At 56.2% G+C, this 15,381-nt stretch overlaps 5 protein-coding genes across 5 annotated transcripts; 4 read left to right on the forward strand and 1 right to left on the reverse strand.

Moving 5' to 3' along the window:
- Positions 1-290: 290 nt before the first annotated feature.
- Positions 291-2,003, forward strand: BKCO1_2000067 (fad binding domain protein; the record flags this gene model as incomplete). The annotated part of the gene is made up of 3 exons (XM_020272249.1): positions 291-769; positions 819-1,390; positions 1,447-2,003. 3 exons carry the CDS (start codon positions 291-293, stop codon positions 2,001-2,003), a joined length of 1,608 nt encoding a protein of 535 aa, XP_020131137.1.
- A 309-nt stretch (positions 2,004-2,312) lies between these two features.
- BKCO1_2000068 (ubiquinol-cytochrome c) lies at positions 2,313-3,641 on the forward strand (the record flags this gene model as incomplete). The annotated part of the gene is made up of 3 exons (XM_020272250.1): positions 2,313-2,381; positions 2,463-2,928; positions 3,112-3,641. The coding sequence occupies 3 exons, from the start codon at positions 2,313-2,315 to the stop codon at positions 3,639-3,641; spliced, it is 1,065 nt and encodes a 354-aa protein (XP_020131146.1).
- A 497-nt stretch (positions 3,642-4,138) lies between these two features.
- BKCO1_2000069 (aldehyde dehydrogenase) lies at positions 4,139-6,058 on the forward strand (the record flags this gene model as incomplete). The annotated part of the gene is made up of 6 exons (XM_020272251.1): positions 4,139-4,278; positions 4,341-4,571; positions 4,635-5,434; positions 5,489-5,528; positions 5,592-5,917; positions 6,015-6,058. The coding sequence occupies 6 exons, from the start codon at positions 4,139-4,141 to the stop codon at positions 6,056-6,058; spliced, it is 1,581 nt and encodes a 526-aa protein (XP_020131145.1).
- Positions 6,059-9,783: 3,725 nt separating this feature from the next.
- BKCO1_2000070 (carbohydrate-binding module family 48 protein) lies at positions 9,784-12,269 on the reverse strand (the record flags this gene model as incomplete). Its single annotated transcript, XM_020272253.1, has 3 exons — positions 9,784-11,937; positions 12,059-12,194; positions 12,247-12,269. 3 exons carry the CDS (start codon positions 12,267-12,269, stop codon positions 9,784-9,786), a joined length of 2,313 nt encoding a protein of 770 aa, XP_020131058.1.
- Positions 12,270-13,972: 1,703 nt separating this feature from the next.
- BKCO1_2000071 (uncharacterized protein) lies at positions 13,973-14,798 on the forward strand (the record flags this gene model as incomplete). The annotated part of the gene is made up of 2 exons (XM_020272254.1): positions 13,973-14,081; positions 14,257-14,798. 2 exons carry the CDS (start codon positions 13,973-13,975, stop codon positions 14,796-14,798), a joined length of 651 nt encoding a protein of 216 aa, XP_020131059.1.
- Positions 14,799-15,381: the final 583 nt, after the last annotated feature.

Consider the following 15,381-nt stretch of genomic DNA (forward strand, 5'->3'; position numbering starts at 1 on the left):
GACTCTGAATCACGATGACGGTGCCCCCCCAAAAGCCGCAGGAACCAGCCGCAGGTTTCCTAGTCTGTTCGAGCCGTTCCCCAGGGCTCTGATTGGCTTGGTCATCGCACTTGCTGAAACCGTGCTGTTGATTTCAGGGTCTCTGGCCACACAACCATCAAGGTATTCAAGATGGCCAGGTCGACCTTATATTGCCCCAACCCATGCAAGTAAGAATATTTCAGCTTCTTCACCTTTATTCGGCTCCTTCAGCGTGCCCGTCTTCAGTCTTTCCATTCCTTACCAACAACATGGACAGCCCAACAAGAGAGAACAGCATCTTTGTTCACGATGTGATCATAATAGGCGCTGGCCCCTGCGGCCTCGCAGTTGCTGCTCGTCTATGCGAGCACACTCCCTCTGCAATCTTCACTGACGAGGAGCACCAGCGCTACCATTGGATTCGGAAGCACGGCGCAAGCATGAGCATCAAGAACTGGAAGAACGGCCAGGTCACGCAGGCTGCTCCCCGACTCGGGCGACGATACTCCACCTTGGTGCTTGATGGGTCCGGCGACCAATGGCTGAGCCGGTGGAACAGGTTGTTCAAAACCTTCGAGATCACAAACTTGCGCAGTCCCATGTTCTGGCATGTCGACCCCTGCGACAGAGATGGATTGCTGGCATACACTTACGAACAGCGCCGGGAGAATGAGCTCATCGAGATCAGAGAGTGCGTGGGCAAGGAGGTTAGCAAACACCTCAGGAAGAAGAGGACCAAGTCTCGCAAGTATGACCGTCAGATCACAGCGCAAAACACACATGCTAATGCCCCTCAGAGCCCACTCCGAAGTCGAAGTTGATGAACGTGATCGCAAAGACTACTTCAGACCTTCGCGCCTTCTATTTGCCGAGCACTGCGAATGCATAGCCGATCGGTACGGCCTTCGCGATGGTCTGATCAAGCAGGAGCAAGTCCAGGATATTGAGTACGGCTGCGTTCGCGACGTCTCAGACGTGGACAAGATTTTCACGCTTCGCACGAACAATGGGGCGTACCATGCCAGGACAGTCGTTCTTGCAGTGGGGCCTGCCAATGCCCCGAGCCTCCCGAACATCGACCCTAAGCAGGGCTGCCCGCAGATGTGCCACGCCATGCAGATCCAGCAGTTCCCCGACCCTATTGTCTCAGCCAAGTTGAAGGCCAAGAAAGAGACCAATGTGTTGGTCGTTGGTGGGGGCCTGACCTCCGCTCAGGTTTCAGACATGGCGGTTCGAAAGGGTGTCACAAAAGTGTGGCATTTGATGCGAAGTGGATGCAAGGTTAAGCCGTTCGACGTGGACTTGGCCTGGATGGGAAAGTTCAGGAACATTGAACAAGCAATCTTCTGGTCTGCAGACACAGATGAGGGTCAGTTGCCTTTCCACGGTCGGATTCGTGGCCCTTGATACTAACTTTTGATCCAGAACGTCTTGAGCAGATCAAAGCGGCTCGCGGAGGAGGCAGCATCACGCCGCCGTTCCACAAGATTCTCAAACAGCACATGGCTCGCGGGCGTGTCGCGCTTCACACACATACAGTGATCAAGAGCAAGTCGTATGATGCTTCGACTCAGACATGGATGGTCAATACGGACCCTCCGATTCCTGAACTCCCACCGATCGACTACATTTACTTCTCCACAGGCATCCAGACAGACTTCCAAACCCTACCCTGCCTTCAGTCGATGAACAGGGACTATCCTATCCACGGGCATGGAGGATTACCGTGCCTGAATGATGACCTCATGTGGAAGGATGACGTGCCGCTGTTCGTCACTGGCAGGTTGGCTGGCCTGCGACTCGGCCCGGCTGCAGGCAACCTTGGGGGAGCTCGCACCGGAGCAGAGAGGATTGCCTGGAGTATTGAGGATGTGCTGGCGAAGAGTCGTGAGGTTGTGGAGGAGAATGATGAGGATTTCGACTATGTCACCGCGCGAGGCAACCGGTACACCAGCTTGAGCGCTGTGGACATCGACGAGTAGCTGATCGGAATCGGGGATCTCTGCACAACAAAAATTCAGGCGGACTGGAGCTTCAGACAGGACGCTTTAAATAGCTGGTAAAACAACCAATTTTTGCAATCATTGTTGTGCTTTGGTTGAAAGCCAATGCGGCTACCATAATGGTGAAGTCATTGATCGTAGACGGTGGCCCAAGCTTTCCCAATCCACGAGTCGGGGCCATCAAAAAGTAAGCGGCGCGCGCTCTACGCCTGTACATACATCCCACCTGCAGCCTGCCCGCCACTCCACACTCTCGTCTTTTTCGTCTTCCCTTCAAACCACCCGCCAATGGCTTCCTCATTCGCCTGCAGGGCCTGCAAACGGGCCCTGCAACACCACGCCTCCAGCTTCAGTCAGGTAAAGAAAGAAAAAAACCCATAACCACCATCCATTGCTCCAAGAACGCCCCGTCCTAAACAACAGCCTCCTACCTCACAGGCAACCACTCGCCGAAGCACCGCACCCGTCTCCTCATCCCCCCTCCTCCGCCGCCGCGACTTCTCCTCCGCCCCGCGCGCCACCGCCGCCGCGCAGCAGCAGCAGCCGCCGCCCACCTTCCCCGCCGAACCCGCCGCCGCATCGCCCAAACCCGCGCCCGAAACCGACGACGAACCAATCCGCGCACAGCAGGCGCAGCGCGCGACGCCGGGCGACGCGTACGCCAGCGCGTCGGCGGGCGGGCCGTCGCACGCGGACATGAGCCGGGCCATCGCGCAGGGCTTGCGCCGGCGCGCCGGCGGCAGCACCGAGACGTACGTCGCGTACGGCGGGACGGAGATGCTGTTCCGCGCGTGCGCGCGGCAGGCCGAGTACCGCGTCGACAAGGACGCCGAGGGCGAGGCGCCCAAGACGGCGAAGGGGGAGGATTTGGGTGTGGGTGTGGGCGGGAGTTGGTGGTATGAAGGTGAGTTAGTGAGCGAGGATGGATGGATGGGGAATTGTGATTTGCTCTGCTCTGCTCTGTTCTGCTCTGCTTTGCTCTACCCTCCCTTTTGGGAAAATTGGTTGGGTGAGAGGGGGCGGAGGGAGCGGGAGGGTGGATTGAGGAGATGAATGAGTGCTGATGCGTAGTCCGGGTTTTTCGCAGGATTGGGTCTTACGCCGACTTTCAACACTTGGGCGCAGATAACGTTCCTCCACATGTATGCGTTGACGACGCGGATCAGGCAGTTCCCGAAGGAGCACGCGCCGGCGTGGCATCAGCACCTGCTCGATCACTTCTTCTACGAGGCGGAGAACAAGATGGTCATACATCACAACATGCAGGCGCGAGGCATCCGCAACAGGTACTTGCAGGACCTGTTCATCCAGTGGCGCGGCGTCATGGCGGCGTATGACGAGGCTCTGGTGAAGGGAGACGCCATGATGGCGGCGGCGCTATGGAGGAATATCTGGAAAGCGGACGAGATCAACCCTTCTGGACTCGCTACTGTGGTGAGCTACCTGCGGAGGGAGATCCAGAGGCTGGAGAACATCAGCGACGAGGACTTCACTTCTGGCCAGGTGAGCTTTGGCGGCCCCGAGCTGGAAGAAGCGCTCGTGGCGAAAGAGAGCCCTAAGATGTCGGAGCCGTTTACGTCTACGGAGGTGGAACACAAGGAGGAGCCGAAGAACTGAAAAATTGACGGATCGATGCTTGTGGAACGACTTCTCATATAATGGGTCGATAATTGGAATCTGTACAATAGCTCTTGTATCATGGATGTACTGGACATCGCGTCATGGGAAACGGCGAAAAAACTTGAGGAATACTAAATATTCGAAACTTCTCCTCTCAACTATTGGCGCAACGGTTCAAGGATGCTTCATGAGCTCTCGCTTGTGGCATTTCAGAGACGGTGTTTCACTACATTCGTTCCGTGCTACAGCTCCTTCCGTACGTAAGGTATGATGCAACATGAAGCGATGCACGGATGGGGAAGGGGTTGACTGAGCCGAGGCGCCCGCGCTCAGACGGCCAAGCGCGTCAGCTTCACGTTCACGCCGCATTGCGCGTCTTCTTATAGCCGCGGTGGGGGCTGCATTTCATATCTTCTTCAAAAGCCGCTTATTCCGCCCCCTTCGACCTCGAGTTTGCCCCGCCTTCAACCTCCGCCAATTCTACCTCGCCCACAATGTCGACGCTCCCGGAGCTCCAATACACGCCCGTCGAGGCCATTCCCTCGACCGTCAACCTCCTCCGCACCACCTTCAGCACCCAGAAGACCCGCGATGTCGAGTACAGATTGAAGCAGCTGCGCAAGCTGTATTGGGGGTAAGTGCACCCTCCACCTCCGCGACTTCCGCGCCCTTTGCTAACGCGCGCCCGGGCTGCAGGCTGAAGGACAACGAGCAGCTTATCCTTGAGGCCTGCAAGAGTGACCTGAACAAGTCCTCCTTCGAGACGTACCTGGCCGAGTACGGCTGGGTCCTGAACGACATCGTTTTCGTCCAGAACAACCTGCCGAAATGGGTCAAGGACGAGAAGGCGCCGGACATCCCTCTCGCGAACAAGCTCCTTTCGCCGCACATCAGAAAGGAGCCATTGGGCACCGTCCTGGTCATCGGGTGAGCTCCTTGAATACATTATTTCCCCGCGGCGGCTACGGCAGGATGCTGATGCGGGGTCAGCGCCTACAACTTCCCCATCCAGCTTTCCCTCGGGCCCGTCATTGGCGCCATCGCCGCCGGCTGCACCGTCGTGCTCAAGCCCAGCGAGAATGCTCCCGCCGCCGCTGCCGTCATGGAGAAGGTGATGCGCGAGTCGCTCGACTCCACCGCCTACACCACAGTCCAGGGAGGCGTTGCCGAGACGACGGCCCTGCTCGACCAAAAGTGGGATAAGATCTTCTACACGGGTGGCGTGGGCGTGGGCACCATCATCGCGAAGAAGGCGGCCGAGACGCTCACGCCCGTGACGCTGGAGCTGGGCGGCAAGAACCCGGCCATTGTCACCAAGAATGCCGATCCCAGGCTGGCCGCGCGCCGGTTGCTTTGGGCGAAGCTCCACAATGCCGGCCAGGTCTGCGTCAGCCAGAACTACATCATGGTCGACCAGGAGATCCTGCCGGCGCTGCTTGCCGAGCTGCGGACGGCGTATGACGAGTTCTTCCCGCAAGGCGCGCGCAAGAGCCCGGACTACAGCCATATCGTGAACGAGAGGCAATTCAAGAGGCTGAGGAAGATGCTCGACGAGAGCAGTGGCAAGATCCTGATGGGCGGCACTATGGATGAGTCTGACTTGTTCTTTGAGCCCACCGTTGTGCAGGTCGAGAGCCAGAACGACATCTTGATTTCCGAGGAGAGTTTCGGTCCTTTGATTCCCGTTCTACCAGTCAAGGACCTCGATGAGGCCATTAAGATTGCCAACGAGGTCCATGACACCCCGCTGGGTGTTTATCCTTTCGGTACTAAGAAGGAGACGGAGAGAGGTAAGTAAATGATCGCCTCGCCCGAGTGGACAATTCTGAGACAGGCAAAAACAGTCCTCAACGAGACCCGTTCCGGTGGTGCCTCAGTCAACGAGTAGGTTTTTCTATTTTTCTTTCCCAAAAAAGCTGTCCTTCTTGAACTGACATGCTGCTCTAGCGGTTTCTTCCACGCGTCGATCCCCACCCTCGCGTTCGGCGGTGTCGGCACCAGCGGGCAGGGCGCCTACCGTGGCCGCGCCTCGTTCGACTCCTTCACTCATCGCCGGTCCGTGACGACTACTCCCGGCTGGATGGAGTCCCTCCTCGCCGTCCGCTACCCGCCGTACACGGCTGCGAAGCAGAAGCAGTACAAGCAGATGAGCGAGCTCAAGCCCAACTTCGACCGCAACGGAAACGCGAAGACCAACTGGCTCCTCGCCCTCGCGGGCCTGGGCGCGAAAGGTAAGGGCGGAGGCCTCATGAGGTGGCTGATTGTGCTTCTTGGTAAGTGGACCTGTTTTGGCTGATGTCAATGTTGTTTTTCCTCTACAGGATAAGACTTCCGTGAGCTGACACCGAGTGTTTTTCTCACTGTGAACAGTGGCCGTTGGTATCAAGCAGTACCGTGAAAGGGCGCTCCTGTAAGGCTGTGTGAGTGAATGTGATGGGACACTCGCTGGGTATTATTCTTTTGGTGGTAGGTATTGTCGTTTCGATATCCCCATTGCGATACTGTGTAAAAAGAAATTGTACGTGGGAATGGTCGAGGATCACAGGATGGACTGTATGTATGTACATGAGACTAAGTGAAAAAAAAAAAAGATTATTCCTATAAGGCCGGAAAGCTATGTGTATAGGGCCTCTACGGGCAACACTTGGACGAATTTTGTGCTCAAAGTACTGGCCGTCTGTTAGCATCATCACATATGTAAATGCCTGCCAGCAAGGGGGTGCTGATGCCATGGCGTGTAATTCAATATTAAGGAAAGTTGCTAGAGTTTCTCAGCCTTAATTGGTTCAGTCTTGCATCATTTACTATCCTCGCAGAATGAGAGATAGACAATCAGCTTGGAGAGCGGCCAGCATGTTAAATCCTCCCGGCTGGCTAGCAAAGACAAGTCGCTCTGTCCACCACGACCACGAAACCCGAAAGTGAAGGCTTTCGCTTCCAAACATCATCGGCGAAAATGTGCGGCAGAGAAGTGTTTGAGCCACATTCTCTACGACGTTTTTATTTTATTTCATTTTATCGAGCCTCCATCCTGGTGCTGGGTTTTCCCGCCCTATCAGAAACCCCCGTGCTTGCTGCATTAATCAGCTTCAACGCAGACAGAACTCACTTGATCGGACCCCGTGTAGGGTCTGTTGTTAACAGCGTGCTTTTAAATGGGGGAGATGGCTGGACTGTGTATATTCGTGAGCCAATTCCACTATGCAGCAAGGTGGAGAGTGACAAGGACTCGATGGATACTTCGGCCGTTCGTGGTTTCTGTTTACTGCGTCTTTTACAGCTCACATAACCTGTAGTTTAAGGTGGTGAGCAGAGAATCAGAGGCCTGCGGCACCTTCGTGTAACGAACGTTGGCCGCCAGATTGCCCTGTTGTTCGCTTTCATCATAAACGACTGTTGGTGTTCATCATCATCACCATCATCATCATCATCATTTTGAGACCACGAACAAGCTCCAATACCACATTTTGGTCCGGCTCGCTGGAAGCCGATACGCCCGGAAAATCAGGTCATGCTCAGTCCAAGTTGATCTCAGAACTTTGCGGATTTTCCAAATGCCAACCTCGATGGTCAGAGGAGCAGATCAAGGCGCGCTGAGGATGAGCCGTATTTAAGGCAACGAAACAACCCATAATGCTGCTGATGGCCCACGGCGCGGAGTTGACGCCGGATATATGTTCGGTCATGTGTCGTGCTGAGCCACCGGCTGCGCGCGGATGAGCTGGTGCTTGTGCTCTCGACTCGCTCAGGCGGTAATTGGGGATCAGGGACCTTTATAACGTGTTCCATTCTTCACTTTTCTCCCTCTGACAATAAGGACTTAGAGCCTTGTGCTCACAAGGACAGATGGGCGAACTATTCCACACACTGGACTATTCTCACTGGCGTTTGTGGGAGCCGGCCGGAGCTTGCAATTGTCTGCATTCAACTGGTTGTACCTTTTGATGGGAATGAGGGAGCATGGTTCTGCCACACGTGTTGATTGTGTACTTCACCATTAGTCCTTGTTGGTGTATTGCAGCATCGAAGATCCGGCTGCGAGGAGGCCGGAGCTTAGATTTGTTGTACCGTTGCGGCTTCCCAAGTCGATATCGTCGCACTCTCTTCTTTAGTTTTTGAACCCAGAATCTTCTCTTGCCATTGAAAATTCGGTTCTCTTTGGAAACCCAGTACATATACTTGTTAAAGAAGTAAGTGCCAAATTGCTCACATGGCCCCCTTCACGGTTCCAGATATGACAAGCTTCGTAGCATATCAAGTGGCAAGGTCACTGGCAGCCCATCCTCTTTTGCAGCCACTGATGTCCCCATGTTATTTCTTTTTGTTTAACAGTCTACTTCTGCTTTACAACCCCGATTCCACTGGCACTGAGTCCGCTAGTAAATGTATCATGGCATATATCCATATGAGCAGTGTTGGTCAATGTGAGATACGTAGTCTCGGAGGAAGTAGCTATTTTGTATTGCTATTGAACGCCATCATCATATAACAATGCTGACCATCACAGTCGTTTCGAACGAGGTCACGAGAACCGAGTGCCTACTTGACCAACCAGAATCGCGAACGGCCTCTTCTCCCATATGTGAGAAAGGATTGACCCAGACTAACATGTTTGACTTGAATTGGCGGAAAAAGGATGAAGGTAACAGAGTGTAGAGTCCAGTCTCGGAGTGAGAGCAACTCGCTTTATTTATATCAAGAAACCATCCGTCCTAATTAGGCTTGTCAACCAGCGGAACGTGGATCGAAAAGACCATCACCCGCTGCCTACTGACCCAGAAAAATCCATGGGCTCGTGCTTCAATGTTTGCTTTAGCCGTACCCTTTGATCTCCTTCGTACTTTCAAGGACCACTGTCTACACCACTCTGGAAGCCAGATAGCGCACGCACTCAACGAGCACGCTGAAAGATTAGGATACCCTCCTGACCAAATACTTGCTCTTGCGCGGCTATCTCGTCTGGCAGGTCATCGTACTTTCGCAGTTCTCTCAGACCAACTCGCAAGTCGCAACCGCGGAGCATTCAAGTCGCATAGTTATCGATTGCCATTTTTCTCTGCCAACGCCATTCCTCTTCATGTCTAGGAGATGCTGCATTTCAGCAACAGTAAGATTGGAGCATTACCAATGCACTGCAAAGAGCCACAGCAGGTGGCACTGGCGTTATATAAAACGCGCCCCAAGGAGCCAAGGTGAAATGACTTTAGTTGCCCGTAGACTTTGTTTCTTTAGACACGAAAAGCAAAGTGAGAGCGTTAGCTTCATGTCTCTCTCAAAGGAGTGGATGAGTGGTTGCCAAAGGATATATGTGTGTGCAATGAAAAGGCACGGACGGATCATAGACTCGTGAAGAACACGAGACACGGGGTGTGCTTTACAAGTCCGCGAACACTTCGTTTTTGCGATTGGACATTGCAGAATGTCAACACTTTAATACCTCGACTTCCACTCAGTAAGGTTCCTATGCAAATCGGCTGTAAAAAAAGCCTAGGGCGCAAAAGATTGGATTATTTCAGAAACGCACAAAGCGATTTCGCCAAAAACGCTGCCAAGACGTGTGGACGCAAGCTAAAGGAAGGTTGGACCAGGAAATGAGATGTGCATTACGATGCAGGAATCTTCTAGAGCACCATGATAGGCCAACGAGCGAAGCTGCTTTGAAGCAAACAAAAGCTTCAAGCAAAATCGAAACAAGCCGGCAAACCCATGAGCGCCAACCGACTCAAGAAAATGAAATGATTATAGGTACCTTAGAGTACGTACGAGCCGAGGTATATCAACAACAAGAGAGACTGCCAACAGAAAGTGGACTAGGAGAGGCGTGGAGGAGATGTTACACACGCAGTAAAAAAGGAAAAAAAGACGGGCTACAAACCAAGAAATGCAGAAGACCTCCCATCCCCAACAAGACATTCCTTCTGTCAGTCCGACTGCCATTGCCATTAAAACCTAGAGAACCCCCACCACACTTCATCATCATTCCGATATCAAAATGGCAACTGGGTTGCTCATGCTCGCGGGCAGGTATCCACTGAATCGCTTCGACGACTGGCACTCTTCTTCCACCTTTTATTCTAACTGCACGCCGTTAGGTCGAGTCGCCTCTTCCGACCTGTGAGGTATCAAATTCTAAGCCGACTCAGGAAGACGCCGCTGGCTGCGGCTGCTCCTTGTGACCGCCTCCAGTGAACTTGTCCTTGATCTTTCCCCAGAAGCTACGCCTCTTGGCCTTCTTGTCAGACCCAGAGGAGGCAGGGGTGCCAGGCGCGGACTTGTCCTTCTCCGACTTGGCCGGAGTGGCCGGGGGCTTCTGGTCGGCCTCCGTGGCTTCCGAAGTTGCAGGCGCGGTAGTGGTCTCGGCGCCGGTAGTGACGGTGGGTTCAGTCTGCTCAGTGGTAGTGGGAGGAGCAGACTCGGCATCGGCCCCCGAGGTCGCGGGCGCAGTGGTGGTCTCGGTGCCAGTGGTGACCGTGGGCTCGGTCTGCTCAGTGGTGGTAGGAGCGGCAGGGTCGCCCAGGGGGCTGACATCGCGGCTCACCTCGGTCCGCGCAGGCTTGTCGGCAGGAGCATTGAGGTCGCCAGGAACCTCATTCACCTTTGCGTCGGATCCCGGAGGCACGGTGAGCGAGGTTTCGGGGACCGAGGGCTCGCTGGACGACTTGAGAGGCTCATCCGGAGACAGCGCCTTGGGGCTGAGATCGTTTTCGGCCTCGGTCGTAGCAGCAGGAGCCGTGGCAGACAGAGCGGCGCTCTCGGTGGGCGCAACATCGGCGATTTCGTCCGTAGGCTGGATCTCTTGCTTCAGCTCACTCTCCATGGCAGACTTGGCCTCGACCGCCTCGGGGTTGAGGGCAGCTTCAGGGCTCGCATCAGCCTGGGCGATGGACTCCTTGACGACGTCAGGGACAGCACTGGTGGAAGCAGCTCCGTTGGCTTCGCTCTCAGGGACCTTCTGAAGAAGCTCCTCTTCCATCTCAGCCTTGTCGGCCACGGCCTCAGGGTTCGCGGCAGCCTCAGGGCTCTGTCCAGACTGCTCAATGGAGCTGAAAACCGCAGCAGGCACATCCTTCTCCTCAGCAGTCTGACCCGTGGCGTTCGACTCAGCGACCTTCTTCAGAAGCTCATCCTCAACCTCAGCCTTGTCGGCCACAGCCTCAGGGTTCGCGGCCGCCTCAGGGCTAGCGTGAGCATCCTCGATGGAATCGCTGACAACCTTGGGCACTTCTTCGGGAGACGACTCGGTTGTGGTGGCAGCGCCAATAGCCTCAGAGGCCTTGTCCTTTGCCATGACGGCAGCGCCAAGTGCGATGGTACCGGCAGTCGCAACACCACCAGCGACAGCGCCAGCAACATTGGCCACGGGCGAGTTTTCAGAAGTAGCCGGCTGCTCGGGAACCTTCTCAAGAAGCTCCTGCTCCGTCTCGGCCTTCTCGTCGACAGCAACGGGGTTTGCGGAGGCCTCGGGAGCAGCTCCAGCCTCAGCCTGGCTCTCCGAAACGACATCGGGAACGCTGCGCGGCTCCTTGGGAACCTGACCGGCGAGAGCAGCGGTGGTGCTCTCAGGGTGCGCGGACTGGACGGTCACACCAGGATCGGCGTCGGTCGCGCTCGGGCCAGATCCAATGGGAAGGCTGGACTCGGGGATGGTGGTGGAGGTGATGCCGGGGATGTCAAACATGGCGGCGCCACGCTCGGCCTCAGGAGTGACGACGGGGCCAAGCTGCGGCGGAAGCGACTCGCCCTTCTCATACGACTCCTTGTCCAGCGTGACGTTGCTGTGGATGTTGTTTGCGGAGATGGACTCGGGCTCGGGGACTTTCTCGCCAGGCGCCAGGGTGATGGGGTTGCCGGCAGTGTTGGAGGCAGGCAGCGGGGTCACGCCAAAGGCCTGCTCCTTCTCCTCGTCCTGGGCCTTGAGCTCCTCATCGTCCTGGACGGTCGACTCGACGGTGTTGGAGTGGAGGGTGCCGGGCTCAGGGACCTTCTCGCCGGGGGCGAGCTTTATGGGATTCGCATCGCCATTGGAGGCAGGAATGGGGTTCACGGAAAAGGACTGCAGCTCGTTGGCGGGGGTCTCGATGAAGGCGCCGGGGACGTCCTCGGCCCTGGGAGTCTCTTTGGGCTCGTCGGCGGCAAGCTGGGCGGTGGTGGAATCGGGGGCGGCGGAAGACATGATGTGAGCGGATGGGGGGGAGGAAATGTCGGCGGGGAGGAGGACGTTGTTGTAGATGCCGTGGCCGTCGTCTTCCTGAGGGGCCTGTGTGCTGGTGGTCCAATTGCCGTCGACGACAAACTATGGGTGGAGCGGTAAGCGGTGTGTGCGTTGACCAGGTGACGAAATCCGGTTTGCAGGCAGCGGGGATTTGGAGCGCGCACGGCACGGTGAGACTCGGGCGCACCGGGTGGGACCTCACCTTATAAAGCACCTTGTCGTCATTCACGGGCAGCTGGACCGTCTTCTCGAAACGACCATCCTTGTGGTCCAGCTGCACGGTCTTGGCCCAGTCGTCGAAGGTGCCGGTGACATAGACGTCGCTGGCGGGACCCTCCCTAACGCGGAGATCAGCTGCTTGGGCGCGCGAAACGAAGCAATTTCGCGTACCATTTGAACGTGTAGGAGCCCATTGTGGGCGGGCGCGCGCGGCGGGGTCGGTCGGACCGGAAGGGCTGCGAGGGATGCGCTGAGCTGGCTGCGGGCGAGGCGGCAGGAATGACGGTCAATCGCGCAGCACGGCTGGGCTGGCGGTCGGCGCTGCGCTGAATCGCGGCGCGGCGGAGCTGTTCGCGCTGGCAGGCGCTACCGGTAGCACGGCGAGCTGGCGGCGCGTGCAGGCAGGTCAATCCGATGGGCGCGGTGCGTGTGTGTCGGGGGAGTGTGACTGTGTGAGCAGCAGCAAGACAATGTTGAAGAAGCTGTGCTGTGACGCAGCAGCCTGTCGAGGTGCTCTCTGGTTTCTGATTGAGCTCCAAGCGACCGCCTGCCAGCCTCCCCGAGTCCCCAGCCCTCTCGTCCCAACACCATCCGGCGCCGGCCACGCTTCCGCCCTGCGCGCTTCCGCCCTGCGCGCCCACTCTTCTCACATGCCGTTGCACAACCTTCTTATCAGCGAGCGACTCGCCGTGTCTCCACGCAAACAGCGCCGTTGCACCAGCCCTCTCGATCGGCGCCGCCCATCATCTGACGCCTGTCAAACACGTCGCCGTCTTCCCCACAAGCCCAGCGCCGGCTCCATCGCCAGCAGACTTGTCACCGTCCGCTCTTGCTCGCCGCTCTCCGTGCGCCATTACTCGCGTGGCGTCGTGGCGCAGCCGCTCCAACATGGCCCCAACCCGACCAGATCCTGCCCACGCCGCTCACCAGAATAGCAGCAATCGCCGCCTCGTGCCATCGCCCGCTTGTCTGCAGACTGCCTGACCTGGGCCATGCATCCTGTTGTGGCAGCAAGTTCCTTGGTTGGCACCAAGCCTCACGGTTTAGTCCACCGCTGCCGCTCGAGCCGGCATTTCCAGTTTGCAGCCTCGATGCCGCGAGAGCCTTTCTGCATGCAACGGCACGCCAATTTCTGCGCCTCGGACCCGATGAGGGCATCGGCGGCGTCGCTAATCGGCGTCAGCTGCGATCAAGGCGGGTGCAGTTTACGGTTGGTGACTCAGCTTGCTGCTGACGCTCAACAAACGTCCGCCCTCGGCGCCGCTTCAGATGTCTCTTGCGCGACACGTCGAATCCTCTTCTGCCGTTTCAGGACATGATTCGAGCTCCCCAGCTTTGCTCTTAACCGTTTGCGGCCGACAGTGGCTAGAAGGGTCCTCCTCATATTGAACAGCCCCCAACTCTTCTCCTACCGTTGGATCTACGCCGATCCGTACCCGCAGGCCCCACATAGCCTTGCGCATAGGTCCAACACGTTTGCGTGCCTCGCCTCTGAATATAGATAGAAATCTGGCCGCGGGAATCGGACCCATTCTGCCCTTTCTGTAGTGTGCAAAGAAGGCCAACAGCAACAGATCGTTGCGACCTAGCGAGAAGGCAACGTCGGAAAAACAACTGTTTAGCCCGTTCGGGATCGAACCAACGCTGCCTCTACCAAACTTCACTGTTCCCTGCAGTGAGATGTGTTTCAGCTTACTGTCAGCCTGTTTCCCGCCCTCCACGCTGTGGCAATGCCGTGGGGCCCCCGGATTATAAGCAGACCGTTTCTTTTCCACTTGGATGCTCACTCGCCAAGGCATCAACCTGCACTAACTCATCGTTCCGTCTATTCCTTCGCAACCGTCGAGCTAGACTGCCTCAGGAAGCCTTTCCAGAGTCACTAAGTGAATCGCTCGAAATGACGACAGCCGCTGGTTCCTGGGGGGAGACGCGCAGAAAAGAGACTAGGATGGCACCGGGAGCTGAGGACGATATTGCCGTTTCAACTGCCAGAGGAGATATTAGAGGTATGCATTGGAGTTTTCATATGCACTGCACCCCAGTTCAACATACGTGCCAACCCGGTTCCCAGTCCCGCAAGCAGCCCTGACTCGCGCATATTCTTTTCACCCACTTCCATTGTAACCTTTTCCTTCACCGCTGTCTGATTTGGCAAACGAACAAGCTGACTGTTTACCACAGGCGCACGCTACCCACACGTTTTGAATCACATCAGCATCTACACAATCCCTTCAATCGACGAGGTGCTCGATCTTTACCACGATTTCCAATCTTCCAGCGACCATGATTTGGACCTGGAGCCAAGCCATCCCGACGGCTGCAGATCCGACCCGTCACTACCGCGCCGAGCACAGCATAAGGGAGACAATGATTCTATACTCGCATCCATCGCTCGCGCGTACGCGGGTACGAATGGGCCTGAAGTGATCGGCCCAGGATCTCAACTTTACAATACCCGCAATGCATATCCTTCGAGCTCAGGCGACTCTGAGAGTCTCACAATTTGCCGCAAGGACTCTTGGGAGTCGGCGCCATCGGTGACGGACAGCGATGATTCCGTATATCTTTCGACCATTTTCGAGGAGCCAGAGCCTCCGGAGTTGGGCGTGGACGTCGATATTGTCAAGCCTACCTTCAGGACGAGAAGGCGGAGAGACATTCTGATGGCACGAGACTGCAAAATAAAGGGCGACAGAGCGGGTTTGTCTGACAAGCGCATCTGAGAGAGTCTCGCTTCCTCTGCACCAGGGTTTCTCTCTCGTCCAATTTTACGAACATGTGGCGTCTGGTATTTGGGTCGAACCAACCGATGGTTGATTCATCTGTTTGTATATCTTCTGTATATCTTTCATTGACTAGATTCGTCAAAACAATCGGAGCAATCCGAAATGATAAGAAAAACTCACATCCGCTTCCTGCTCTACCGATTTCATGTCTGCGTGTCTTGTGAGCCGAAGGCTATCTGCGCATCTCGGTCATCTCAACTTTCGGTGGCCATGAAGGGCTCTCCTTAGTCAGTGCCCTTGGAATTGGGTATGATGCTCGCGGTCGCTCAGGAAACAGGATTGCACTAACTGCTAGACAATCAAGTTCACGTGCCCCGCCGCTTCCTCGACTACCCGAGCGCAACCGCGTCCCTTCCTTCCCTCTACGCATCCACGAAAACCCCTCGATGACACCACCCATATCATCCAGCGCCCATCCCACAACTGATCTCTGCCACCAGGTCAGTGCGATATTTAGTGGAGCTAGCTCGCTGGCAACGTCTACCAGTTGGCCGTCGGCTTGCCGCACTGCGACCGTCTT

This window comes from Diplodia corticola (assembly GCF_001883845.1).
Source record: "Diplodia corticola strain CBS 112549 chromosome Unknown scaffold20, whole genome shotgun sequence".
NCBI classification, from domain to species: Eukaryota; Fungi; Ascomycota; class Dothideomycetes; order Botryosphaeriales; family Botryosphaeriaceae; genus Diplodia; species Diplodia corticola.